General features: G+C 34.0%; 1 protein-coding gene across 1 annotated transcript in view; it reads left to right on the top strand.

The window, feature by feature from the left end:
• The window catches only part of RUNDC3B (RUN domain containing 3B), a 159,994-nt gene that overhangs the window by 26,614 nt on the left and 105,933 nt on the right, over positions 1-27,447 (top strand). The window contains exons 4-5 of the mRNA XM_008586033.1: positions 18,766-18,816; positions 26,070-26,203. Of these exons, the coding sequence (XP_008584255.1) occupies positions 18,766-18,816; positions 26,070-26,203 (185 nt within the window). The remainder of the gene's footprint in view (positions 1-18,765; positions 18,817-26,069; positions 26,204-27,447) is intronic.

Raw genomic sequence — 27,447 nt, forward strand, 5'->3', positions numbered from 1 at the left:
TAAAATTTTTTTTTTTTTTTTTTTTTTTTTTTTTTTTTTGGTCTTTTTTTGTGTCCGGCAACAGATCGCAACCCTCAGTGTCGCGCCCGTACTGGACCGGGACCGGCAACAGGATCGCAACCCTCGGTGTTGCGCCCGCACCTCGCTCAGCCAGTGAGCGGGAACCGGTCTGTATGTGGGATCTGAACCCTCGGCGGGAGCGCCGCCGCGCTCCTAAGCAGCGCACTGTAGCAGTGCGCCACCGGGCCGGCCCAGTTATTTTTCATTTTAAACGTTTGTTTTTTCCCTCCTTTTTGCTGTTCTGTATTTCCTAAATTTTCTGCCACTAATATTTTACCTTTTATAAGAAAAAAAGTTTTTATAAAAGTAAAGAGTATCAAGTATTTTTAGATATTGTCAGGCTTACTATATTGTGTGATGATGATATTTAAAAATTTTATATATAAATTTATAAATAATGCCTGCCTAAAAAACACATGGAATGCAATAGACTTTGATGTGCCTGAATGTTCTCAAGCATTTTATCTTTAGACCTCGATTCCCTTGATGTATTATACTATTTAGAATTGATTTTCTACCAGAATACATTAAAAAGTATCAATAGAAAACAATAAGACCATGTTGAAATTTCCGTGCTGAGTGGTTGGACAGACTCACTACCGTGTAAGTGGACCCTTCCTGTACACCAGTCTTCCATCTTTTGAATTGTGCCTCAATAAGATATAGATCATAAACCTTCAGAATTATTTCTTAACAATCAAATCTATTAATGTTATTTCTGAGAAATACTATAATGAAAGTAGAATCTCTTGTTGATTCATGGATAAGAATTTTACTAGTGTGACTAAGATAGTAAGAAAGCTGATACAGTAAGATTTGTGTTAATTTTTTAAGCTAGATAAGACCAGTAATTCAAAATATGCTCTAAAAATAGTTCCTGTAAATTGACTGTTGTGGTCACTGTGATTGGTATTGATATGAGTCATGAAATCATAGCTGTAACATTTAAGATGAGGTATTTTAAAGACTCAAGTGTCTGGGAATTTTATATATTCCCATTTTTTAGTACTCTAATATATGACAAATTACTTTTATTTTTGGAGAAGTTCTGTAATTATTTTGATAGGACACTGTTTTCACTTAAATTTTAGTTATATAGCAACTAATTTTTCTGATTTTTTTTATTGAAGTACAAATTTAAAAGGTATAACTTCATGGCTTTGTAAGATTTGCTTTTCTCTAGTTATTGCTTATTTTTGAAGTAAAAGGGCATTTAGTTTAAACATTAAATTTTTCCAGAGAAAGATAAAATCTCCCCCAGACACAATATAGTCTGTGCTGACACAGGTAAAGTGAAGAGCCAAACCTATTATCTACCTAATTCACTCTAAAAGCCCCATTATTAAAGAAAAGGAAGCTTTTAAAATCATATACATTAATCCTATTTTCAGTAATCCCTCAATAAGATGATGATCTTACTTTTCTGGAATATAGCTAAGAAGTAGGAGATAATCACAGAATATTACAATTGAAAGAGACCTTAGCTCTCAGGTTGTTCAGTTCAGTAATTTTTGAATTTTATTTTAAGGCATAATACTTCTCTTTACCTCACTCCCTCTCCCCTAATAAAAGCCACAGCAAAAGCCTGATATATAAGTGGAATGTTTTGTTGAAGCCAGGGTGGGGAAGTTGGGTATTTTGAAGTACTACTCTATTCTAGTCTCTCTCCTACTGAAGCAATCTACTCAACAGTCTTTCTTAGTGGTGGACATATATAATCTTTGTTTTATCACTGCTGATCTCTGGGAACTGAGTAAAGCAGACTGTCACATTTTTCGACAGTTCAGATTGTTAGAAAATTTTATGTATGTGAAGTCAACCTAGCTTATTGTGCTTTGGTCTTTTTTTCTGCTACTATTTTCTTTTTTCTTTTTTTTTTTTTTTTTGTCCTTTTTGAGGCCGCCACACCGTGCTCAGCCAGTGAGTGCTATGAGCACACCGGTCATCCCTATATAGGATCCGAACCCGCAGCGGGAGCGCTACTGAGCTCCCAGCGCCGCACTCTCCCGAGTGCGCCACAGGCTCGGCCCATTCTGCTACTATTTTCTAATGTGAGCATAATAACTATTAAAAGATTGCTATTATGTAACCCTTTCCCTCAGTTCCTCTTTGTGTCTTGCCCAGGTAGGTTATCCCCAGTTTCCCCAATCTTCTGGAACCACCACAGTTTCAGTTATTCTACTGGTTTATTACTGATTTGTTAGTATTGCTCTTAAAATCTGGTACTCAGAGCTGAGTGAAATACTTCAGATAGGCTAAAGTGCATCTACAAATGAATGGATAAAGAAAATGTGGTGTGTGTGTGCGCGCGTGCACACACACACACACACACACACAGAAAATGGAGTATTATTCAGCCCTGAAAAAGAAAGGAAATCCTGTCATTTGCAACAACATGGATGAATCTAGAAGACATTATGTTAAGTGAAATAAGCCAAACACATAAAGACGAATACTGCCTGATCTCACTTATATGTGGAATCTACAAATGTTGAACTTATAGAAGTAGAGTAGAGGGCCAGCCCCGTGGTGCACTTGGGAGAGTGCGACGCTTGGGTGCGCAGCAGCACTCCTGCTGTGGGTTCGGATCCTATATAGGGATGGCCGGTGCGCTCACTGGCTGAGCGCGGTGCGGGCAACACCGAGCCAAGGGTTGTGATCCCCTTACCAGTCACAAAAAAGACAAAAAAAAAAAAAAAAAGAAGTAGAGTAGAATAATGATGGTTACCAGCGGGTCTTGGGGATGTGTTGGTCAAAGGATACGTGGTTTCAGTTAGATAGGAGGCATAAGTTCAAGAGATCTATTGTACAACATGGTGACTATATTGACTATATTAATTACAATATATTGAATATTTGAAACTTTCTAAGAGAGTATATTTTAAGTGTTCTCACTACACCAAAACCCAAAAACTATACGAATGCTATGCCCAGAATTCATGAGTTGGAAACTTAATCCCGAGTGCAACAGTATTGGGAGGTAGGGCCTTATGGCAGGTGTTTAGGTCATGAGGGCTTGCCCTCATTAATGTATTAATGCCATTATAAAAGGGCTTGATGGAGAGAGTTTGTCCTGTTTTGCCCTTCTACCTTCTGCCATGTGAGGACACAGTGTTCCTTTCCTCTGGAGAATGCAGCATTCAAGGTGCCACCTTGGAAGGAGAGACCAGACCCTCACTGGACACTGAACCTACTAGCACCTTGATCTTGAACTTCCTAGCCTCCAAAACTATGAGAAATTAATTTCTGTTTTTTATAAATTTATATAACAGAGTCAGTTTTAGTCAAAGTGAAATGGGTAGTTTCAAAAATTCTAATTCTTTTATGTCATACAGAGAGGAAAACCAGTTGATTTTTTTTAACTTGCCAATTCTATCATCATTTATCACTGTCTTTCTTGCAATCTTACTCATCCATCACTAAGCTATTTAAATTTTAGAATACTCATTCAAAACCATAATGTAATAGATCAACTATAAATGCATTTATTCATTTATTTATTCAACTAATATTTATTGAGTACCTACCCTATGCCAGGCACTGTCATAATTCCTGGGCATATAGTAGTGAATAAAACAAAAATCTCTTCCCTTATAGTTTCTAACATTCTATCATGTGGGGAAAAATGCAATTTAGGAGGACATACTTTTCCCTATTTCTTCCAGTAAGTACAACCAAAAACCTTAAACATTCCACTCACCTACAAAACAAATACAGGAAGACTCTGAAAGGTAGAGAGAAGAAAGAATGGCTAGGGACCTCGAGACCTTAGCAATGACACAGTTATAGGTTCTCTGGATTGTCTTTTTGCCACATATATATGTGAGACTGGGTGCTAGATAAGCCAGCAACCTGCAGAGAGAAAGAGAGAGAGATAGAGACACAGACATACACACACACACACACCCCTCCCAGCAAGAACCTGTTCTTTCTAGCCAAAGGACAGCCTAGCAAGATGGAAAACTTTTAGACAGTATCTGCTCTACTGTAGCCAAACACCATAGAAAAATTTTGGTACCACCCACTCCAAAAAAGGCAGGATGGGGTAGCCTAGAATTCCACCCTCATGAGGCTGTAACAAAGTGTCCTGAAACCACCATAGGATATCAGAGAAGGCCAAACAGAGAGCTGGGACTTCTTCCCTCCTGGCTGGTCATGGACCTTCTCTCTCTTTCTGTTTCTTCCCTAACCTCCCTACCATGTTAAAACATTTTTTAAAATCTGTTTTTTATTGTACATATTTGTGGTACAGTGTATTCTTTCAATACATGCATATTTTGTACAATGATTCACTTAAGGTGAATCACTTAGGTAGCATATCCATCACATAAACATTTATCTTTTCTTTGTGGTGATTACATTCAAGATCCTCTTTTCTACTATTTTGGAATATACAATACAGTACCCCCAACTTATGGATGAACTCCACATTGGGGAGCCAGGCTTCCATCTCAGCACAATAGTAATGAGTTGCCACTTCCTTGCTGCACTGGAATAGTGTCAGAGAGGCTTAGTAGAGGGTTATATTTCATTATTGTTCAGGATAAGGAGGCCACCTCCAGAGCAATGTCAAGGAGACCATGTGGGAAGCCTGGAATCCCAACCCTACCCAGTAGTAATGAGGACTTCCCTTTTGGGTGTCAGTGGAGGTCGTAGAGAAACTTAGACTTCTTCCACCTGGCGGTAATGAAGTGGTGCCCTTCCACCTCATATTCCCCCGTGGAATATTAAGTCATAGTAAGTCAGTTAAAACAGAAGGTTTAAATAAGATCCAGAGTCTCATAACATAATATGAGCATGTTAGGGTTTCAGTTGAAAATCACTTGTCATACCAAGAACCAGGAAGATCTCAAATTGTATTGCTAAAGACAATCAATGTCAACACTGAGGTGACACGTGATAGAATTACTGACAAAGATTATAAAGCAGCCATGAAAAAATGCTTTGATGAGTATTTACAAACATGCTAGAAACCAATGAAAACATAGAAAGTCTCAGGAAAGACATAGAAGACAAAGAAGAATGGAAATTTGGTGCTGAAAAAATATAAAACTGAAATAAAAAGCACAGTTTATGGGTCCAACAGGAAAATTGAGGGAACAGGGGAAAGAATCATTGAACTGAAAGACAGAATGATAGAAATTTCCTAATCTGAACAACAGAGAGAAATTAGACTTAAAAAAAAATCAACAATGTCTCAGGGACCTGTGAGACTATAATGACCGTCATCACAGTTCTTGAAGGGGAGGAGAAAAATGGGACTGAAAAAGTACTCAAAGAAATAATGGCTGAAAATTTCCCAAATTTAGCAACAGACATAAACACACAGATTTAAAAAACTGAGCAATCTCCAAAGCGGAGAAACTCAAAGAAATCCATGCCAGGACACACAAACTTCTGAGAAATGAAGACAAAAAATGTTGAAATTAGCCAGATAAAATGACACCTTGCCTATGGGGAAAAAGCAATTTGAATAATAGCAAAAAAAATTTTTGTCAGAAACCATAGACACCAGGAAGAAGTGGTATGAAATATCTTAAGTCATGAAAGACAAGAACCATCAACAGAAAATCCTGTGTCCAGTGGAGTTATTCTTTAGAAATGAAGGGAAAATTAAAACTTTTCACATGAAAGAAAACTAAGGGAATTTGTTGTCGGCAGACTTACCCTAAAATAATGGTTAAAGAACCTTCTTTAAGCAGAAAGGAAATGTTAAAAGAAAGAACTTTGGAATTTCAGGAAGAAAGAATACAGTAAGGAAAAATATGTGTAAATACAAGAGGTTTTTCATTTTATTTTTTAGTTTTGTTTGTTCTGTCTGTTCTTAGTTTCTCTGTTTTCTTTTTCCTGTCTTCATATGAGTAATTTGGACATCTTTTCTAATTCAGTTTTTATTTATCTGTATTGTTTTTGAGTGCTTCTCTTTGTATCGATTTTTTTAAATGATTGCTCTAGATGTTATGTTATATGTACATAACTTACCACAGTCTACTGGTATCACCACTTTCCAGTTTGATGTTTACCTTTCTTTTATGTCCCTTTGCTCTCCCCTATTTATGATATAATTGTTTTAAATATTTCCTTTACAAACATTTAGGACTATATCAGACAGTATTATAATTTTTGTTTCCACCATAAACCATAATATATCAGACTGTTCTTATGTTTGTTTTACATGTAATGTCCAGAGTTTTTAGTAGTATTTAGCAGGAGGAAAGTGCATCTGCTTTATCTTGTTCTGGATCCAGCTTGAACCTCAAAGAGAAATCCAGCTTGAACCTCAAATATTTTAATATACTTTGCCAGATTTAGGATTTAGTTTGCTAGCATTTCATAAGTTTTGGTTCTGTGTTTATAAGTGAAATTTGTCTAATTTTTCTGTATTGTATTTGTTTTGATTTTTGTTATTAAGCTTATACTAGCCTCACAAAATGAATTGGAGGTGTTTTATCTTCTTTTATTCTTTGAAGGAATTTTGCATAAGCTTGGAGTCATCATCTGTTAGGTAGAAATTACCAGTAAAAACTTTCTGGGTCAAGTGGTGTAAGAGTGTGTATGTATGTGTGTACGTGTGCTTTAACTAATAATTCACCTTCTTTAGTACTTACAGGTCTGTTCAGGTTGTTGATTTCTTCTATTCTGTATACCTCTGTGTTCTCATACATAATTGTCAATTTCTTCTATTCTGTATACTCTTTTCATCTCTACTTAGTTGTAATCTTTCCTTTAATCTGACACACTTAAAATAAATGAATTCAGCTGCTAAATGATTTTAAAATTTAAAGCTCCCTAAAGAGATGCATATTCTTATCTTTATGGCATTGTTAAAACTAGAATTAAGTTTTTTTAAAAAGCTACTTCTTTTCCTCATCATTTTCCAGCCATCTCCCTCCCTTCCTCCAAAGGATATGGCATATTTAATTTAAGCTGCTGTTAAGAAGTGAAACAAAAATTCCGTCAGTTATTATCTGGTATGATTTTCCACACAGATGTCAGGTAGTTGGCTCCCTTTGGCATCCCTAACATGGGTTATTAATTCTTTTGTTTGTTCATTTTGTTTTAAAGTATTTTTCTTTTTTTTTGTTTTTAGTTCTTTTTTGTTTGTTTTGATTTCATGGTTATTGAGTTCTTATTCTCTTTTATCTTGACCAGTATTGCCAGAGATTTATCACTTTTAAAGTCTTTCACGTAACTACCATATGAATTTGTTGATCATTTATGAAAAGGTGATTACTTGAAAACATTAATAAAATTCATAAACTTCTAGTTAGACTAAGCAGGAAAAAGTGAGAGGATGTAAATTATCAATATCGGTAATGAAAGAGAACATATCACTACAGGCCCTACATTCAAAGGATAGTAAGTGAATGTTATGAACAACTCTGACCATAAAGTTGACAATGTAGATGAAATGGACCAATTTCTTGAAAGACAAATTCCAACAAAACTTAATGAAGACATAGATAACATGAATAGTTCTATACCTATGAAAGAAGTTGAATTAGGACTAAAAAACTCTGGCAAAGAAAACTTCAGGCCTAGATGTTTTTGTTGTTGACTGTGATCAACCATTAAAGAAAGAAATAATGGTACAGGTAAACCTACTCAATCTCTTCCAAAAAATAGGAGAGGAGAGAACATTTCCCAATTCTTATGAGGCCAGCATTATTCTAATGCAAAATTAGACAAAATATTACAAGAAAGGAAACTGTACACCCCTCATGGACATATACATGAGAATCCTCAATAAAATATTGAACTCTGGAATGCAGGGATGTTTCAGTATTTGAAAACTAATGTATTTCATTTTATTAACAGACTAAAGAATGAAATCACAGGACCATATCAATAAATGCATTTGACAAAATTTAGCATTCATTCATGTTAAAAACTTCACAAACTAGGTATTAGAAGATAACTTCCTTTAAAAAAAAAAAAGAAGAAGAAGAGGAGAACGTCCTAAAGGGTATCTACAGGAGTTTACAGCAGGGTTTCTCAACCTTGGTAGTATTGACATTTTGGATGGTTAGTTCTTCATGATGGAGTGGAAAACTCAGTATTATTAAGATGTCAATTCTCTCCTGGCTGGTTAGCTCAGTTGGTTATAGCACAGTGTTATAACACCAAGGTCAAGGGTTTGGATCCCTGTACCAGCCAGCTGCCAAAAAGAAAAAGATGTGAGTTCTCTCCATATTGATCATTCAATGCAATGTCAATCAAAGTTTTAGAAGGCTTTTTTATAGATATAAACAAACTTATTCTAAAATTTATATGGCTAGGCAAAGTAACTAGAATAGGCAAACGGTTTTGAAAAGGAAGAACAAAGTTGGAAACTCAAACTATCTAATAAGACTTACTGTCAAGATACAATAGTGTGTTATTGGTGAAAGCTTATACATATAGAGCAATAGAGTGGAATAGAGAGTTCAGAAACAGACCTACAGAAATATGCTTGATTTGTTTTGACAAAGTTGCAAAGGAAATTTAATGAAAAAATGATAATTTTTTTTTAGCAAATAGTGCTGGAACAATTGGAAACCTAGGTGCAATAAATGAACCTTGATCCATATAAAACACTATATAAAACAGTTAACTCAAAATGGATTATAGGCCTAAATATAAAATGTTAACGTATAAAACTCTTAAACAAAAATTTGGAATATATTTGTTACATTCAGTTGGGCAAACAGATTTTAGGTATAAAAACAAAGCACAATCCATAAAACAAAATGGTAAAGTGGAAAATTGAAAACTTTTAACCCCCTGAAAGACTTTGTTAAGAGACTGATAAGACAAGCCATCAACCATGAGAAAATATTTGCAAATCACATTTTTGACAAAGGTGTTGTATGTAAAATATACAAAGAACTGCTATAAACATTTAGTGGTATTGAAACAACTAATCCAATTTAAACATGTGCAAAAGATTTGAACAGACATTTCACCAAAGAAGATACACAGATGGCATGTAAGCAAACGAAAAGATGCTCAACATCATTAGTAATTAGGGAAATGCAAAGTTCTGATGGGGAGTAAGAGCAATTAGAATTCTCATACATTGCTGGTGAGAGTGCAAAATAGTACAGCCTCTTTGGAAAAAATTTGTTAATTTTTTATAAAGTTAAATATGTGGTACTCTTATTTTCCAGCAGTCCCACTCCTTTACTCAAGAGGAATGAAAACATGTTTACACAAAAACCTTTTTATATTAGCTTTATTCATAATTGTCAAAAACTAAAAACAACCCAAATATCCTTCACATGATGAATGGCTAAACTGTTGTATATCGGTACAAACTGAGTAATAAAAAGGGGGAAAAAACCTATTTCTATACACAACGACATGGATGAATGTCAAAGGCATTATGCTAAGTGAAAGAATGAAACTAAAGGTTAGAGACTGTATGCTTTCATTTATATGACATTCTAGAAAATACCAGGCTATAGTGTCAGAAAATAGATCAGTGATTACTAGGGGTTAGAGGTTGGGTAATTGACTGTATAGCATCAGCATACAGGAGGTTTTTTGTGTGTGTGGGGGGGTGGAACTGTTATGTATGTATGGTCATGATTACATGACTCCATTTTGAATTTTTCAAAACTCATAGAACTATATCTCAACGGTGAATTTATTGTAAGTTAGAAAATAAATTTATAACTCCCTCAAATTCTATTGTTTCCCATTAAAAAATATTAAATTGAGGAGGATCCCACTTTTTCATTATAATACATAAAATTCCAGTTCCGTAATCCCCAGTTACTTTAGAAAGCTGGTGGTTTGTCATAGAGCATGGTAAAAAGAATCCCCAAGGAATATTCTTTCCACCCCTCCATGTTTTTCTTGGCTAAATGTAGCTCCTACTTTTCCTCTGCTTTGGAAATGAGTCATAGCCTGAGTTCCCTATTCTTTTTCTGAACAGATGCCTTAAATTTGACACTTTACGTGTATACTTTCCCTTTTTTTCTTTTTTTACTTTCCTTCCCCCCCCCCAATCTTTTACACATATTGAAGGGTAGAAGGAAGATACATTAACAAATAATGGTAAGCAGTAGTGTCATCAAGTTATAATAAAAGTGTTAATGAGTTTGATGTAGCACAAAGTCATGAGTAATGTGTTCTGCTTGGATGGGTCACACAGGAAAGAGGCATAAGAGTGCCCCGAATAAAAATTACAACTTAATTCCTTAAAATGTCATCCATGACTTTGATTATTTTTGGACTAGTAGACCAGATAGTTTAAGAAAAATATGAAATTTAGTAGTAAGTGTTCAGAAACAACCATGTAAACTTCAGCTAGGTGGCATGAGGATGAGATACACTAGTGAATTTTGTAAAAGTTATGTGGAAAATAACTGATTAAAATAAAAAAGCTTCTGAGTATCCTAGAGAACTACAGACTATCAGTTGGTCACATACCACTTATTAAACAAAAAAATGATCAAGTATGATGAGACACTATGTCAAATTTCCTGTAATTAATCTGCTAGTTATACTTATTAACATTGTACTTGACTCACTTTTTAGGTTTTGCATTGACTCTGAACATTTTTTCCCAATTATACTTGGGTGCAACTAATCTTTTTTTCTCTTCAGTTACTGAGAACTAGCCTCATCAGTCTTTTGCTTTTTCTTTACTGTACAAAGGACATTCTGCCATAGTGTGCTATTGTATTGGCTGTTGTCTGTGTAAGGAACACACTTCTCCCAGTATCTGAATCGTTAACTTCCCCATCTGTTTCAAAACTACTCAATGAAGCCTAATTCTTCCTCCATTTTTTGGCGGCTGGCCAATTCAGGGACCCGAACCCTTGACCTTGATATTATAATACTGTACTGTAACCAACTGAGCTAACCAGCCAGCCCCTTCCCCCATATTTTAAAGTCGCCTCTCCTCCTTTCACCCCCAAACTCCTGACCCCTTTTCCTTGCATTTCTTTTTTTTTTAAGTCTTGACTTCTAACATTATGTGATTTATTTATTATGATTTTTGTTTATCGTCATTCTTCACTTCACTAAAATGTTAAGCTTCACCAGTGCTAAGATCTTCTGTTTTGTTCATTGATGTATCCTGAATCTAGAACAGTACATCATATGGTGGATATTTAATTAATATTTGTTGGAAAATTGAATCTTTGATGCAAGAGTAATAATCTTTTTTTTTCTAATAGCACTTGGACTCAGACTCTTAAGAAGACTATTCCTGTGACTTGATATTTTAGAATTTCTGTACTCCAGTTGAACTGTTATGATACCTAAGCATTGCTCATGAACTCTGGCTTGAACCTCAAAGCTCTTCCTGACTTAGATGAAATAAATAGTTACCACCCAATGAGGCCATCTTTTGAAGTACCATGTAAACACTGTTAGAAACAATGGGTAAAGATAAACCTGTTCATTTTGCTTTTGAGTTTTCTTTGTTCATTTTTGAAGATTTTCCAACTTTTGATTCTTGGTTTGCACACAAAATGAGACTTGAATTGTTTCTGTAGTAACATGAACACAACTCGTCCAATAAAAACTCATATACTGAGGCCAAAATATGATATCAGAGATAAGAAAGGGGCTCTGAAGTTTACTAGAGTTTGGCTTTTAGACAATGGACAAGGCTACTCTGACAAACACCCTTTTAAGTTATGTACTTGGACATTTAGGAAAGCTTCAGCAGATTTTGTATCTTAGAAAATGGTAATATTCAAGTAATTCTTCGAGTATCCAGGGTTATATGTACCATGGTAAATTTGGTTTAGTGCCTTAAATTGCAAAGAGAATAAAATTAACCTCTGTATTAATGTTTTATAGTAAATTTAAGGTTCAGGAGTAAATAGGTAACTTCAGATTCTGAAAACAGAAAGCCTTACTTAATCTCTAAAGCAATTATAGTGAGAAAGGTTAGTAACTGGAAAAATTTAAGTATCGTTTAAATTTCCATAGTTTTTATATATCCTTTTCAGTCAGAATCATATTTCTATACTTTATTTACTCTTAGGCTTATTGCCCCCATCATTCATTGTTTTTCTGATGCCTTTAAGATGGCCTCTTTCTTCACTTTAAAAATTTATTCCTTAACTGTCATATAGATTACTTGACTTTGTTTGCCTTATTGTTAATGGTCTACTATACTGTATTTAAGGGGTGGAATAAAAAAAAAAGAAAAAGCTCTGTCATGATTCCCTCTCTTAAGCTTTTTCTCTGTATTCCCTTTTGTCTTTTTGGACTATCAAGAATCATTTTTTGCCTTTCCTCTTCCCCCTACTCATAGTAAAAGTGATGAGAGGTTCAAATACAAAGTGGTAGGAAATGTTAATAAAAATTTACAGAAATTCCAGATAAAACTGCAGCTGGCAACTTTGTATATCTGTCATAATGTGTATATTGCATATGTATATGCAGAAGAGTGTGTATACATGAGGGTGCTTCAAAAAGTTCATGGGAAAAAATTTAAAAATTACATGAATCTCTTCATGAGCTTTTTGAAGATCCCTTGTGTATGTGTGTGTGAGTGTTTATGTATATGTGTGTGTGTGTATATATATATTATTGTTGATGTTGTGGTTGTTATGATATATATTGTAGCCTTAGTATATGGTAAGCATCTTTTCATGGCTACACTTATATTTCCCATTTTATTTTGCTTTGTAGTATTTTAAAAATTAAGATAAAATTTACATAACATAAAATTTACTGTTTTAACCATTTTAAAGTATCGTTCAGTGGTTTTTAGTATATTCATAAAGCTGTGTAATCATCACTACTGTTGAATCACAGAACATTTTCATCATCCTAAAAAGAAACTCCAACCCATTAAGTGGTCAGTTCCCTGTTTCCTCCCCACCTCAATCCCCTGGCAACCACTAATCTCCTCTGTCTCTATGGATTTACTTATTCTTGATATTCCATATGAATGGAATCATAAAATATGTGGCCTTTTGTGTTTAGCTTCTTTCACTTGGTTTTCAAGGTTCATCCATGTTCTAGCATGGATTAGTACTTCATTCCTTTTTATAGCTAATATGTGGACATGCCACATTTTGTGTACCCTTTAGTCAGTTAATGGACATTTGGATTGTTTTCACTTTTTTTCTCTTATGAATAATGCTGCTGTAAACGTTCATGTACAAGTTTTTATTTCTGCTTATGTTTTCTATTCTCTTGGATATATTTGCATTTCATTTTTAAAAGCTACATAATATTTATTGTATGAATGAACCAGAATTGATTTCCTATTGGTTTTTTGCCTAAATTTTTTTATGAACATGCTGTTATGTGTTACTGAACATTTATTTTTATGTAGATCTCTAATATCTTTAAAATTACTTCATAATAATAAAAAATAGCTAATGAATTCTTAGAATTGTAATTACTGAAGTCAAAGGGTATATACCTTTTGAATTTAGATATGTTGATGTTGCTAAATTGTTTACCAGAAAGGGTGTTACCAACAATAATGTATGTGATTGTTATTTTTTCCCATATCTCATTGTACTATTATTAATACTTAATTTTTAACTTGATGGTAGAAGATATCTCTTTCACCTTTCATAATGTGTGATATATAAGTATCTTATTTTAATTTGTGTTTATTTGCAAATGAAATTGAGTATATTTTTATGTTTATTAATCTTTTTAAAATTATTATTTCATGCCTCTGACCTCTGCCTTTTTCCTTTGCAGAGTGAGTCTTTTTAATTATTCTAGGATAGGAAAAACAAATTATTCACATCACATGTAACTAGTTTTTATATAACCTGTTTTGGTCAATAGTGACCTTTTTTTCTCCCTTGATATTAGTCTCTTTACATGAATACTGTTGGTGGTTTATTTTTTTATTTTATACTGATTTTTCATTCAAGAGTTTATGATTTCTGTTTTGAAAAATCTGAAAATTTTTTCTTAGTTTTATAATGTTTTCTAATTTTGAATGTCTAAAATTCTAAAGCAGAGAATCCTTGCATATTTGATCAGTTGCTTCTGTTTGAGTCATGTGATTGTCATAGTACTCTTACTATGTTTGCTATGAGCATTTCTGCATGAAAAGCAAGAAAAATAACTCAAGTATATATTTATTAGAAGATATGGACAAATGGTCTTTATATTTTACAAATAAACCAGAATTTTCAAGAGGTCCTTTTAATTCCCCAATGTAAAATATTTACTTATTTACAGAACGAAAGATTTATTAAGGGTTTTAAACTTTGTTACCTTGGGGAATTTTCCAGGTTTATTTTACGTGAACATAATTTTCAAAATCCCTTCAAATCAAATGATTCAAAGTTTAGATTTGGCTTCTGAGAGGGAGTATCACATAGAAGAAAATATTATGAAAAGACTTGAATAAATTCTACCATTGATAAAATTATCTAAGATATTCTTGAATGTCTCTTTTTAATATATGAGAGAAAGCTAAAGAAGTTTTTGATTCTACCACGTAATCCAATTTCTTGGTTTTAACAATAATTGATGGTCTCTGATGGTAGTTTAGGTTTGTGTTTACTAACCTGTTTGTAGTGCTTTGAGTTTCTGCCAGGAAAATAATGGGACATTTCCAGTTTGACCTTGTGATTTTTGTAAATTAGCATAGAGCAATTTACTTGTACTTATCAAGACATGCTTTATTTTGAATCATGGAAAGTTGCTTTCTTGTTAATTTTGTTGTTACATAAATTCAAGACAGTTTGGCTAACTTTATTGCTCTAATAGTGCCCATTTAAAAGAAGTAAATATTTCTCATTTTATAGAACAGAAAAAGGATTGCACTTAGTGGACTTTGTTCATTTTTGGAGGATTTCATAATCCCAGCTACTGCATCTTTTTGATTTTCTAATGTCAATGAGTTGCTTTCCTCAAAATCATTTATGAGGGGGTCTTCAAAAAGTTCACAGAAAGATTCATATCATCTTTCAATTCCATTTGTCCATAAACTTTTTGAAATACCCCCGTAAATCTGTGGCATTGTCCCGTTTTCCTTAAGAAAAACAAAATCATTGCAAGGTACTTTACTAGAGGTCTAATGCTAAATTCCAATTCTAATGTAGAATTTGCTCTTTCTAATATACAAAGGGTTTTCAGAAAGTTCATGAAAAAGATTCATGTTGTCTTTTAATTCTATTTTTCCATGAACTTTTTGAAGTACCATCATATACCATGATTAAGAGTTGATTGGAGTATGTTAGAATTTTGAATACCTGATATTTATGTGTATTTGCATGTATACTGTATTTACACTTTAAACTTTTAAATAGCTCTTATAGTTTTCTGATTGTTTTATAAGAAACTGAGATGACCCCATAGTTCAGATATATTTGGTATAATTTAAAATTGCTCTTTTATCACGCTTATTATACATAAATTCAAATACTTCACTTTTATGGAAAGTATTAATTAAATATCTATCTGTTAATAGTCATCACTATTTATTTAGCCAATTGCCATTGCTTATGTGATCTGATATTTTTATTTTATTAAAATTCTTCCTATATTTCTTTCAAGTTATTATGACTTTTAAACTTCAAAAGATTTGCATGATTTAGGCACTCAGAGGTTTTTAAATTGTTGAATCAATGAACAAATACTTTTGTTTCTAACATACCTATCATCTACTTATAAATGTCATTTTAAAGCAATCTTTTAAAAAACTAAGAAAAGTTACATATAATACTACATTTTAATTTCAGAGCCTGTTAAAAGATGAAAATTGGCCACATAGAAAAGATGTTTCATTGTTAGCTGAATTGCAAAAAGTACATATTACAGTTGTAAATGTTGCTTCACTAAATAATTTTTCTCACATATACAAGGTTGAAGTTTCAAATTTTAGACAAGAACTTGCATTAATATTATTAGTAACAGAATAAAGTATGTTCTGTTATTGCCAATTTAAAAACTTGTGAAAAGTCTGAATTACTATCTGATAACTTATAATTTATTTTATTATTTGCCTTACAAATGACAATCGATTTTACAGATCAGTTCATCTAGGGGTTTTTTCAGTAATCCATCTTGGCACATTTAAAAATAAAACATCTGCCTGCAACTTTATTAGAAAAGTATATATCACATACAAAGAAAGAGAGAAAAGATTAGAATAAATATAGCAAAAGCAAAAAAGTTCAGTTTCTGCATAATTGTTAACACTTACCTATTATATCGATCATGATAATGTAGTTCAATCATCAAAGAAATGAAAATGATCAGAAAGTGAAAGTTGGAACAGGACTAACATGAAAAATATGGAAGAATAAATATCATATTCATAAATTAGAGTCATATTCAATCTTGTTACCAAAGCAGATTCCTTTGTGTAAAGCAGTAGTCAGTAATCTTTTCTGTATGAGAGCTAATTTTGACATTAATAAAAAGATTATTAAGTTGCATTTATTTTCAATTATTTGTTTTTTAAAACTACATATTTTAGGGGTCAGGAAATGCTGTATCTTCAGGATGATTAAGTATTCTTCTATTGCATATTCGTCCCTGAGTGGATCCTTCTTTTGGCTAAAATTTTAGAAACTAAATAACACCTAATATAACTATATACGGTATGATTATATTGGTGCATCTGAATGAATTTTATTCTTGAACAGAACACTTTCTGAAACTGGTTTGTTTGGTCTTGTCTTAACTGTTTTTAAGGTACTTAATGATAAAATACTGTTTTACTTTCTTTTAACATATATTTTATAATAAAAGGTATATTTCAATTGCAAATGCGAACCCTTTCTACAAACAAGCAAGCCTTGGGCCACTTTCACATAATGTGAGCTTTATTCACTTATTATTTGGGGAAAGGGCAGCAACTATGCTAAGTTTCTAAATTTTATATGAAAAATATTTACCCAGACACACTACATTTCACTGTCTTTTTTTTTTTTTTTTTCTTATTTCTGAGGCTGTCAGTAAGAATTCATAACCAACCAGGAAAACCTACTAACTAATCTTCATCTGTCAGGTCCTGCCTATAGATAAGGAGTAGATCAGCATGAGGCAGGCTCTCTCTCTCTCTGGGCCTCTATTTTCCTATCTATAAAATAAGAATTGCAGAAATTTGACTACAGATAATTTGGAATCTAGTAGATTGTTTGGTCTAGATACTTCGGTTGCTTTTAACTGGTCTAGAATGAGATATTAAAATAAGATTAAAGCAATTAAATCCTACAAATAAGTAAAAATGTGTTGTCATTATTTTTTATTTTTTTATTTTTTTACTTTCCCATGGTTGTTCACAGCCAAGATGAAAGTAATACATAAAACCATGGCATAAAGGCAAGCACACTAACACCTTTTTTCAAAAAACTGTAATCTATAAATTGATATACTAGATTCAGTCATGGTTTCCCACTTTATCCAAGGGATTGATTAAGCTAGGACATAAATCTGGTCATGACGTAACTCTTTGATACATTTTTTGAATTAAAATTTATTTAAGTAATATTTTCATAAAAATTATTTTTATTTTGGTAAGTTTTTGGATCTGTAAATCACAAGTTATATAGAGAACTTCTTTTCGGGACAGAGATAGTAAATGTGGTTTAAACATTAATAATTGATATTTTCCTTATTTGCAATGAAAAGCGTTCTATTCTGATTTACATTTCAATATTGAGAAATTTTCATTTTTGTTTGTTGTAGTTGTAGCAAGAATATTATGTTGTGATATGGGCTTCAAAGAGGATACCAATTTATAGATCATATTTGGATATGTGTTTCCAAATTCAGTATTTGTTAAAAATATTACAAATGGAGGTAGAAGGATAGAGAGTGAATGGTAGAGACATAGCTGTGGCACATTTGTATATATCTCCTTCCTTTAATTTTTCCCACCATGTTACTGATTGTGTTTGTTTTGTATTTGGTTTTATAAGGATCTAAGTATTTGGAAAGATGTGGAACCATGTCCTATTAGAGATTTCAGTGTTTGTTTATTAGAGAAGGGAATATCATTCGGTGGGAATGTGATTTCAGAAATTTGGTTTTGAAGTTTTCCCATGTAATTATGCTGACAAATTCCAAACAACATAGCAAGCATTTATAGTACTTTTCCGTATGGCGGTGGTTAAACAGTAATTGGAAGTTGTAGCGAAAAAACCAGTATTTTCCATGCATTAGGCACTTAGTCAACGTTGGTTACTTGATGGATATTTTACTTGATACCTAAGTGCTGTCCTTGTAATTCAGGGGAAAAAAACCATATAAACTCAAAACACTTCTTAGGCAAAAAAAGAGAACTTCTCTTTCAAAATGTATTTGTTTATAACTTTTAGGAAAGTTAACAGTAAAAAATGTATATTTATTTTTAAAGTTGAAAATTTCTTGAGTCATGTAGTTCAAGAGTAACTTTTTCTAACCAATCTTACAAATTCTGAGGTGCAAAGCTAGCAGATTCAGTCATTCTGTTGCTCATTTTGAGGTCTACTCATCACGAGTTTATTACATTTGGGAGAGAATGATGGAGATGAAAGTAAACAGGGAACAAATGCTGCTTATTTATTTCTACAACTTACAGACACCCTAGACACCCCCAATAGAACAGTCTGTAAGAGACCAGCTTGATTTACTTGCTGAGTGTAGCTCATGTGCATCTTAATTGAGCTCATTTTACTTATTTTGGTAAAAGTAGTGCTTAATTGGGCTATTCAGTTTGGAATTGTAATTTTGATGGCAGGTTTCTTAAATATCTGTGTGTTGTTGTTGTTGTTTATTTTTTTTAAGAGATTCCCCAAAGTTGCAGATGGCTGGCTCATCTCCAAATACCTCTTCAAGGTACTCAATGCTGGTGATGTCTCCCGCCACTGAGCTGCGCGGGAACATGGAATTGACTTACTGGGGAGGGCTGTATCAGTTAAGTGATCTTTTTTAGTACATTGCATGGGTTTTTCAAAGCTTTCCACTTTTTTGTTTTGTTTTGTTTTTTAATCCAGAGGACACAAGTATCCTTATGCTAACTTTTTATATTAAAATCTTATTATAAACCCACACAATAAAATAATCCAGTTTTTCTTCTTCCTTTCCCATGTGACTATTAAGTTCCATGGCTATACTTGCTGTTTTGTTAATCATGCATATCAGTGTTATTTATATTTTATTATAACTTAATTATATAAGATTTACTTGTTATTTCCTCAGTTTTGTAAATGATGCATAATAATATTTGTATTACATACAAACTGGGGGCTCAGGGAAGCTGTGCGAATTTTCCAATAACTTAGAAAAACGTGGAAGGGCAGTATCAGCAGTAACTGCTTTGCCATTCTTGAATCATTAGTGGATATATTCCTTAGTTTCCTTTCTCCCAGATGGGATGCATACCTTTGTTTATTTATTCAAAACTTTTTTTATTGAGTTTTCTGCTATGTGCAATACAGTGCTGGGTCTCTGCACTCATGATCTAGCTTTTTATTTTTTAATTGAAAAAGAAATATAGTCATTATTTTTAAAGATTACAGTGTGACAAAGGATAAGAAATAGAAAACGAATGTCTTCTGTTTCCTTAATCCTAATTCCTACAAGTAATTATTTAAAACAGGTTTTTGTTTCATGTTCTTATATATAGCCTTAATTGCTACTGAAATAAATTACATTTGATTTATTCAGGGCTACACATTTATTTGTAGCTTTCTGTATGGACTTCAGCCTTCAGTATTCTGACTCAATACGCTAGTATTTTGAACTTTATGTTAATAATGCTGGTGGAAGAAAGAAACACAATCTTTGTATTCTGCTTGGAGAAATGGTACAATTACTGAGATAAAAGAGCCTTTTAAGTCAATTCAATGTTTAAATTTTTGGCGAACCTAGGTATCATAATCTTTTTGTTTTGGAAGATTAAGAATTGACTAATTTAAATACATGGTATAAATATGTGCTTTAGAAGATATTTGTATTTGTGACAAATTCCTTACCAGTGAACTAGATGTTAAATTGTCAGTAATAAAGGATAATAATTACATTTTATGGATGATCAACTGTCATTTATAGTGGCTAATGATTTACTTGAGGCATCCTGTAAGTAACATACAGAGATAACAGTGTAAGTACAACTGAGTATCTAATCTAGATTCCGATTTCTTCAGATTCAACTTAAAGTTTAACTGAAATTACTTTTAAGTGTTTAAATTTGTTCTTTTTTTAGAGCATTAATATGAAATTTTAGTTAGAAAACTAATCAATATCATTATTTTCCCTTTAAAGTTGGATGGTCTAATAAATAGAAACCTCAACTAATAGTGCATTCTTGAAAGGAAAAGATTCTGACTTCTAGCAGAAATGGGACTTTCTGGGCTGGCCCGGTGGCGCACTCGGTAGAGTGCAGCACTTGGGAGTGCTGCGGTGCTCCCGCCAAGGGTTCGGATCCCATATAGAGACCGGTCCGCTCACTGGTTGAGCGCAGTGTGGGCGCAACACCGAGAGTTGCGATCCCGTTGCCGGTCGCGGTACGGACGCGACACCAAGGGTTGCGATCCCGTTACCGGTCACGAAAAAAGACAAAAAGGAAAAAAAAAGAAATGGGACTTTCCTTTGTTTAGTAAAAAGATAGTGGAAAATATTAAACTGGATTTTGTAAATTAGCAGTAAGAAATTTAGGATCGCTGCTACAAAATTTAAAGTGAAAAGTTAAATATCTACATGTTAATATGGTGGCAAAATAAATTCACAAGTAACTAGTTTCCTTAAAGTATCTGAAAACTTTTACAGTGATATCAGAGTGATATTAAAATTTGATGGGACTATCTTGTCTTTTGTTGCTTGTCTAGATTAATAGCAGCACCAAGGTAATAGTCTGATATTGACAGGTAGGTGATGTAACACTAACAAAACTTCAGTTTGTGAGACAAGTTTTTCATTTACTATTTACATAGTTAAGTGCTATTGCAAAGGGTGAAGAAAGAAAGTTGGTTAACAGATTCATTTGTATTTTATACTATATTATTAAAAGATAATGTGTCATTAGCCACAGCTTAGTAGAGAACCACTTTAGAAAATTTTGTTGCTGTTCTTAGAAGGTCTCATTCTGGTCATAAAATAAGATATAAGCAAACACAGACATATTGCAAAATGGAAATTGATGTCTCACTTAAAGAATATAGAGAGTAATTTTAGAATAACATTGGACTCCAGAGATCACAGGTCATTTTTAGGTGCTGAAAATGAGGCCATTTAGTGGGAAAGACATCACATAGCTGGTTAGTAGCAGATTGTCTTTTAGTCTAGCAAACTTTTCACCACTTGTTTCTGTGCCTAAAATGAATTAGAGTTGGATTTATACAATGGAAATGAGTTTTGAAAAGTTTATTTAATTTCATCCTTGGTAAAAAGTCAACTTATAAGAACACTTCTTCTTTTTTTTTTTTTTTTTCCTTTTTGTCTTTTTTCGTGACCGGCAACGGATCGCAACCCTCAGTGTCGCGCCCGTACCGGTCGTACCAGACCGGGACCGGCAATGGGACTGCAACCCTCGGTGTTGCGCCCGCACCTCGCTCAGCCAGTGAGCGGGAACCGGTCTGTATGTGGGATCCGAACCCCTCGGCGGGAGCGTCGCCGCACTCCCAAGCGGCGCACTGTAGCAAGCAGTGTGCCACCGGGCCGGCCCCTATAAGAACACTTCTAATCAAAAGCGTAGTATACACCTATACTCATCAAGAACTTTAAAAAGAGAGTTCTGTTAGTGACTGCATATCTCTTCTGTGGAGTGAAATTTCTCCAAGATATAGACTAGTCAGTTTCTTGCTAGACTAGTCAGTTTTTTACTATTTGGGTTTTTTTTTTTTAGGTAAGTTTGATTTGGGGGGGCGGGGGTGGACAGCTGGCTGGTGTGGGGATCTGCACCTGTGACCTTGATGTCATAAGGCTATACTCTAACCAATTGAACTAATTGTCCTACCCGGTTTCATACTATTTGATTTGCTTTTGTGGTTGTTTTTAAAGGAAATGAAAATATCTTGAGAGGGGTTATTTATTTATTCAGTATTTATTTTTAAAGGCATGATTAGCTTGTAGCTTTATTGTTTTGATCTTCCTGTTGAATACTGGTTACAGACCTTTACTAGCAGTTAATATGTGTTTAACTAAGACTGATACTCAAGTACAACCAATCGAGCATTTCTATTTAATTAAATTCAACCATTTTTATAGATCAGAAATTATTTAATCATTGAATTAAAATTCTAGGATATACAGACAATTTACATGAGAGCTTGTTTGGAGGTTCTAGCAAGGGAATCCACCTTCTCTTAGGAGATCCTTTTGAATGTGAAAAGTTCAGTGCCTTGAATTAAGAACTCTACTTTGGAAATGATGTACATGAAGAGGTAGGAAAGCAGAATCAAGCTAAGTCATCCTCACATCTAGTGTGTTGAGTAGATAGAAGTGTTGTGAAGATACTACTGGTTTATTTAAGGCCCTGTAAATCATTATGATATGCCATTCTGTTATTTGTTTAGTTTCTCAATTTGTAATCTGAGAAATTTTACTATCTTTTTGGTAAAAGTCCTGTAGATAGTGTAGCCTACGTATAGCAGGAATCCCAAGGATTTAGTGCCCACTCCTCTGTTTAACCTAAGCCTAGATTTCTAGTTTTTCTGTATCTTTGCTTTCTCTCCTCCAAAATAGGGATCTGTTATATTCTTTGGTTTTCAACAGCTCTACTTTAAAACTTCCTGCAAATTATTTTTCTCATGTGAAATTCATAAGTTTTAAAATAGCATTGTAGAAAAGCAAATCATGTCCTATGCAAAAATGCTGGACCTTTACTAGTATATTTCCTTACAAGGCAAATTCTTCTTGGTCATGGACAATCTATGTTTCACTTTTCTCCTTGGTTACCTATCTGGGTTCTCACTATGGGTGGTTGTCACTAGCTGAGACAATGTTGCCTTTTTCTTTGCCTATTTCTCTGACTTCTGTTTCCCATACTGCCATTTTAGAACGATTTAAAGTCACCAGAGAATTCTTGTGATACATTCTTTCTTTAAGATCCCTGCCAGTGTAGTACTCCATTTTTTTAGGGAAATGTGGAAGCTATACTGTTTTGTGTGATACATTCTTTCTTTAAGATCCCTGCCAGTGTAGTACTCCATTTTTTGAGGGAAATGTGGAAGCTATACTGTTTTCATTTTGAAATTGTAGAATAATCCTAAGTAATAGAAGGTAAAGAAAATTAGCTGATATTAGAAACATTTTGAGGAAGTAAATTTAGAATGGTTGATATGAGAAAACATTTGATTAGGGAGTAAATTTTAAAGATTTCTCTAGATTCTAAGCAAGTAATAGGAAAAGACTTTGCATCTCATTCCCACTTTTTGTGGTACGAGGGGAGTCTGGTTCCCTCAGCTATTTTTATGACAGCAGTAATAGCAATAGTAATAATTAACATTTATTTAGTCCTTAATATGTACTACGCTCTATGCTGCTTGCTGCACATGCATGGTCTCATCTAATCTTCACAGCAGTGCTATCAGGTAGGTACTACCATTATTCTCAATTTATAGAAAAACTCAGTCTTAGTGTGATCTTAAGTCATTTGCTCAAGATCACATAGGTAGAAAGTGATCTAATTCAGGTCCACCATACTGAAAAGCCCATGTTCTTAACCACCAGACATTCTGGCCCCCCTCCCCATGGCTAACAAATTGATGACATGAAAAAGTGCCCTTAAGACAAACTATATTGAGGTATTGTACCAGGAACCTTATTAACTCAAAGAAGAGAGGTGGCAAAGGTGAGCTATTGAGAGAGATTAAGAGGAAGAAGGCGACTATAAATATTCCTATAGATTTCTATTTGCAGGTAGTAAGATTTGAGTTTTAAAGAGACATTGAATTGTATAGTTATTTAAATAAAGATTTATACATGTTTTTGTGTTTTTATTTATTTCTAGACAGAGGTAAATATATTTGTTCAAAACATTTGGTATTTGTAATCTGGTATGCAGATACCTTAATACCAGATTGTCATCAAAACTGTTACTATAAAAAGATACTAACTGGATTTTTAGAAATTCAAGTTTTTGTATTCATTTCAATTAAGATGATCTGTTTTGTGCTGATTTACTGATTTGTTTGTTTAACAAATATTTCTTGAATGCCTACTCCAAGCCAAGCACTGTGTTAAGTTCTGGAGATTGATCTGAAGACAAATAAGACACAATCCCTGCCTTAGAGATCATGCCACGTATTATATGAGAAAATTGAGTAAAGAAATAATTATAAGGATAAATAAGCATGTGGTGCTGTGCCGATAGTGGAACTAACTATAAGGATCACTCATGGCTTACTGGAAGAGACCTTTAAAATGTCCTGGATGATGAATACGAGTCACCTATCATGATATGTAGGATTTCTATTTGTTGATTAACCATAAAAACATCATTAGAAATACCAGGGGGATCTTTTTACAAGTACCAATGCTTGGGCCTTCCCCTAAAGATTTTGGCTATTCAGCTTGGGGGGAGGCCAGGCCAGGCATGAGTATTTTTAAAAAGCAGTCCAGTTATCCTAATGTGCTGCCATGGTTGGGAACCACTCAAATATCATCTCCAACATTGCTTCCTAAAATGGTGCTTGCTGATAAGAACATTTTTTGATGTTGCTGGAGAGAAGTTACTACTGCAGAAGGGAAGATCTGAGATAAATAAATAATGAATTCAAAATGAAGAAGCACATATTTAAAAATAGAGAAGCAAATCTTTCTACATTAAGATTAAACAACTTCCTTAGGTAAGACAAGTTATCATTCCAAATAGCTGAAGGAGGGGCTGGCCCGGTGGCGCACTGCTACAGTGCGCCGCTTGAGAGTACGGCGGCGCTCCTGCCGAGGGTTCGGATCCCACGTACAGACCGGCCGCTCACTGGCTGAGCGAGGTGTGGGCGCAACAACGAGGGTTGTGATCCCGTTGCCGGTCCCGGTCCGGTACGGGTGCGACACTGAGGGTTGCGATCCGTTGCCGGTCACGAAAAAAGACAAAAAGGAAAAAAAACAAATAGCTGAAGGAGGGGCTGGCCCGGTGGCGCCCTGCTACAGTGCGCCGCTTGAGAGTACGGCGGCGCTCCTGCCCAGGGTTCGGATCCCACGTACAGACCGGCCGCTCACTGGCTGAGCGAGGTGTGGGCGCAACAACGAGGGTTGTGATCCCGTTGCCGGTCCCGGTCCGGTACGGGTGCGACACTGAGGGTTGCGATCCGTTGCCGGTCACGAAAAAAGACAAAAAGGAAAAAAAACAAATAGCTGAAGGAAGTATTAAAATGTCTCTCATAGCCCATTAAAAGTACTAAGGGTACAGAATGATTTCCATGGACCTAATATTCAGAGTCCTGCATAGAAATATTAATACTAAAATAAGATACACACAATAGAACATTTGGTCAGGAACAGACACATAGTTTCCTGAGCCTGACAAATTAGAATGGTAAATATCAGAAGAGTTTTTCGTGGGTGAATGACTAGAAGAGAGTAAATGAATGACAAGGAGCTTTATAGATGAGAAGGGTTGGGTAGAAGATTATTATGATTAGTGAATATAGGATGCTAATTGATTTTATTTACTTATGGGATAGACTACACATTGTTATCCCTATGAAGAGAAGGAAAAGAGTTGGGTTTTTTTCCCTCTGTTTTTCAAAGTAGGGAAAGGTATAGGATTCAGCTGGTGACATTTAAATTTATGCTTAACTAGAACCATGGGAAGGTTTTCTGTGTACTATCTAAAGGACTATATTAGATAACAGGATGTTAAATTGCAAGGTATTTTAGTGTGTAGTCCATTTTTATTTCATTTAGTTTGATCTTATTGTTGAGAAATCTGTGATCCAAACCACTGAGTAAGTTTCCCAAAGTAACACAGCTAGTTAATGGTAGAATAAAACTAGATGTAAGGCTTTTTGACACCTAGATCAGTGCTCTTTCCATTATAGGACACAGTGTTGCTCTTTATTTTTCAGAATTCTATTGTTCTTGCATTTTGAAGTTTTTAGTCTAGTTTTCTTTTACTTTTCTTTTGTGTTGCAATTTGTCTCCTGAAGGTCAAGTAACCTGGTTTGGTTATGAAAGTCCTCGTACCTTCTGGGACTATATCAGAGTGGCTTGCCGGAAAGTTTCACAAAATTGTATCTGCAGCATTGAAAATATGGAAAACGTCAGTTCTTCTAGAGCTAAGGTAAGACATTGATAATATTAAATGTGTATAATTTCATCCAAAACAGTTTTGACACAAATAGAAAATATTTGAGCTCTTTGCTATATAAAAATTTTTTTCTTTTCTTTGTTGGGATTAAGTACCTGTCCAAATTTAACATCTTTCAGAGGCTTATTTCCATTTTTTTTTTCTATTGCATGTAGTTATTTTAGAATGTTCTGAGTCTTCACTGTTGCTTTTTGAATAGCAGGAAAATATGAAGCTACTCACTGTGAATTTCCTTTTTAGGAAGCACAATAAAATGTTTCCTGTTCTATGACATTTCTACATTTCTTGAATTATCTAAGCCAGTGGCTCTCGATGTCTTGCAGCATCCTGGGGGTCTCCAAGACCCTTTCTTTAAGGGGTCCATAATGTCAAAACTTTTTTCATATAATACCAACATTTTATTTGCCTTTTCACTGTTGACATTTGTGCTGTGGATGCAGAAGCAATGGTGGGTAAAACTGCTGGTGCCTTAGCATGAGTAAAGGTGGTGGCATCAAACTATACTAGTAGTCATTGAGTTCTTCCCCACTCCACCATGCGCTCAGTCCAAAAAAAAAAAAAAAAGACAGTTTCACTTAAGAATGTCCATTACAGTGCAGTAAACATTAATTTTATTAAATTTCAACCTTTGAATACCTGTCTTTCTTTTTAATATCCTGAGTGACGAAATGTGAAATATTCATGAGGCATTTCTGCAGTGTATTGAAATAGGATGGTTATCTCAAGAAGAGCACTAGTGCACTTGTTTGAATTGTGAGCTGAACTAGACACTTTTTCTCGTAGTACTATTTTTACTGGAAAGAAAAACGTACAATCTAATTTTTTAGACTTGGGTATTTGGTAGAATTTTCTTGAAAAAAAATGAAATTAGTAGGCCTGTCACTTTAATGGAGCAGCTGACAGTATTCGTTGCCAACAGTAAAATTAAAGCCTTTATGTGAAAACTAGAATTTTTGAGAACTTACATTCACCACCTGAAGCTCAATAGCTTTGCAATATATACAGGCTTTTCTGATAACATTGATGTTGATATTAACAAATGTATTTTTTAGTGTTTAATGAAATGTATCAGTATTTGGTAGACCTGCACAACTCATGTTTTCCAGATGACCAATTCATGGAATTACAAAATGATGTGTAGGTAAAAGATCCATTTGAAGTGCAAGATAGACCAATGGATTTAATGTAATATGTTATGGAAAGATTATTGATATGTT

This window comes from Galeopterus variegatus, unplaced genomic scaffold, assembly GCF_000696425.1.
Source record: "Galeopterus variegatus unplaced genomic scaffold, G_variegatus-3.0.2 Scaffold3810, whole genome shotgun sequence".
NCBI classification, from domain to species: domain Eukaryota; kingdom Metazoa; phylum Chordata; class Mammalia; order Dermoptera; family Cynocephalidae; genus Galeopterus; species Galeopterus variegatus.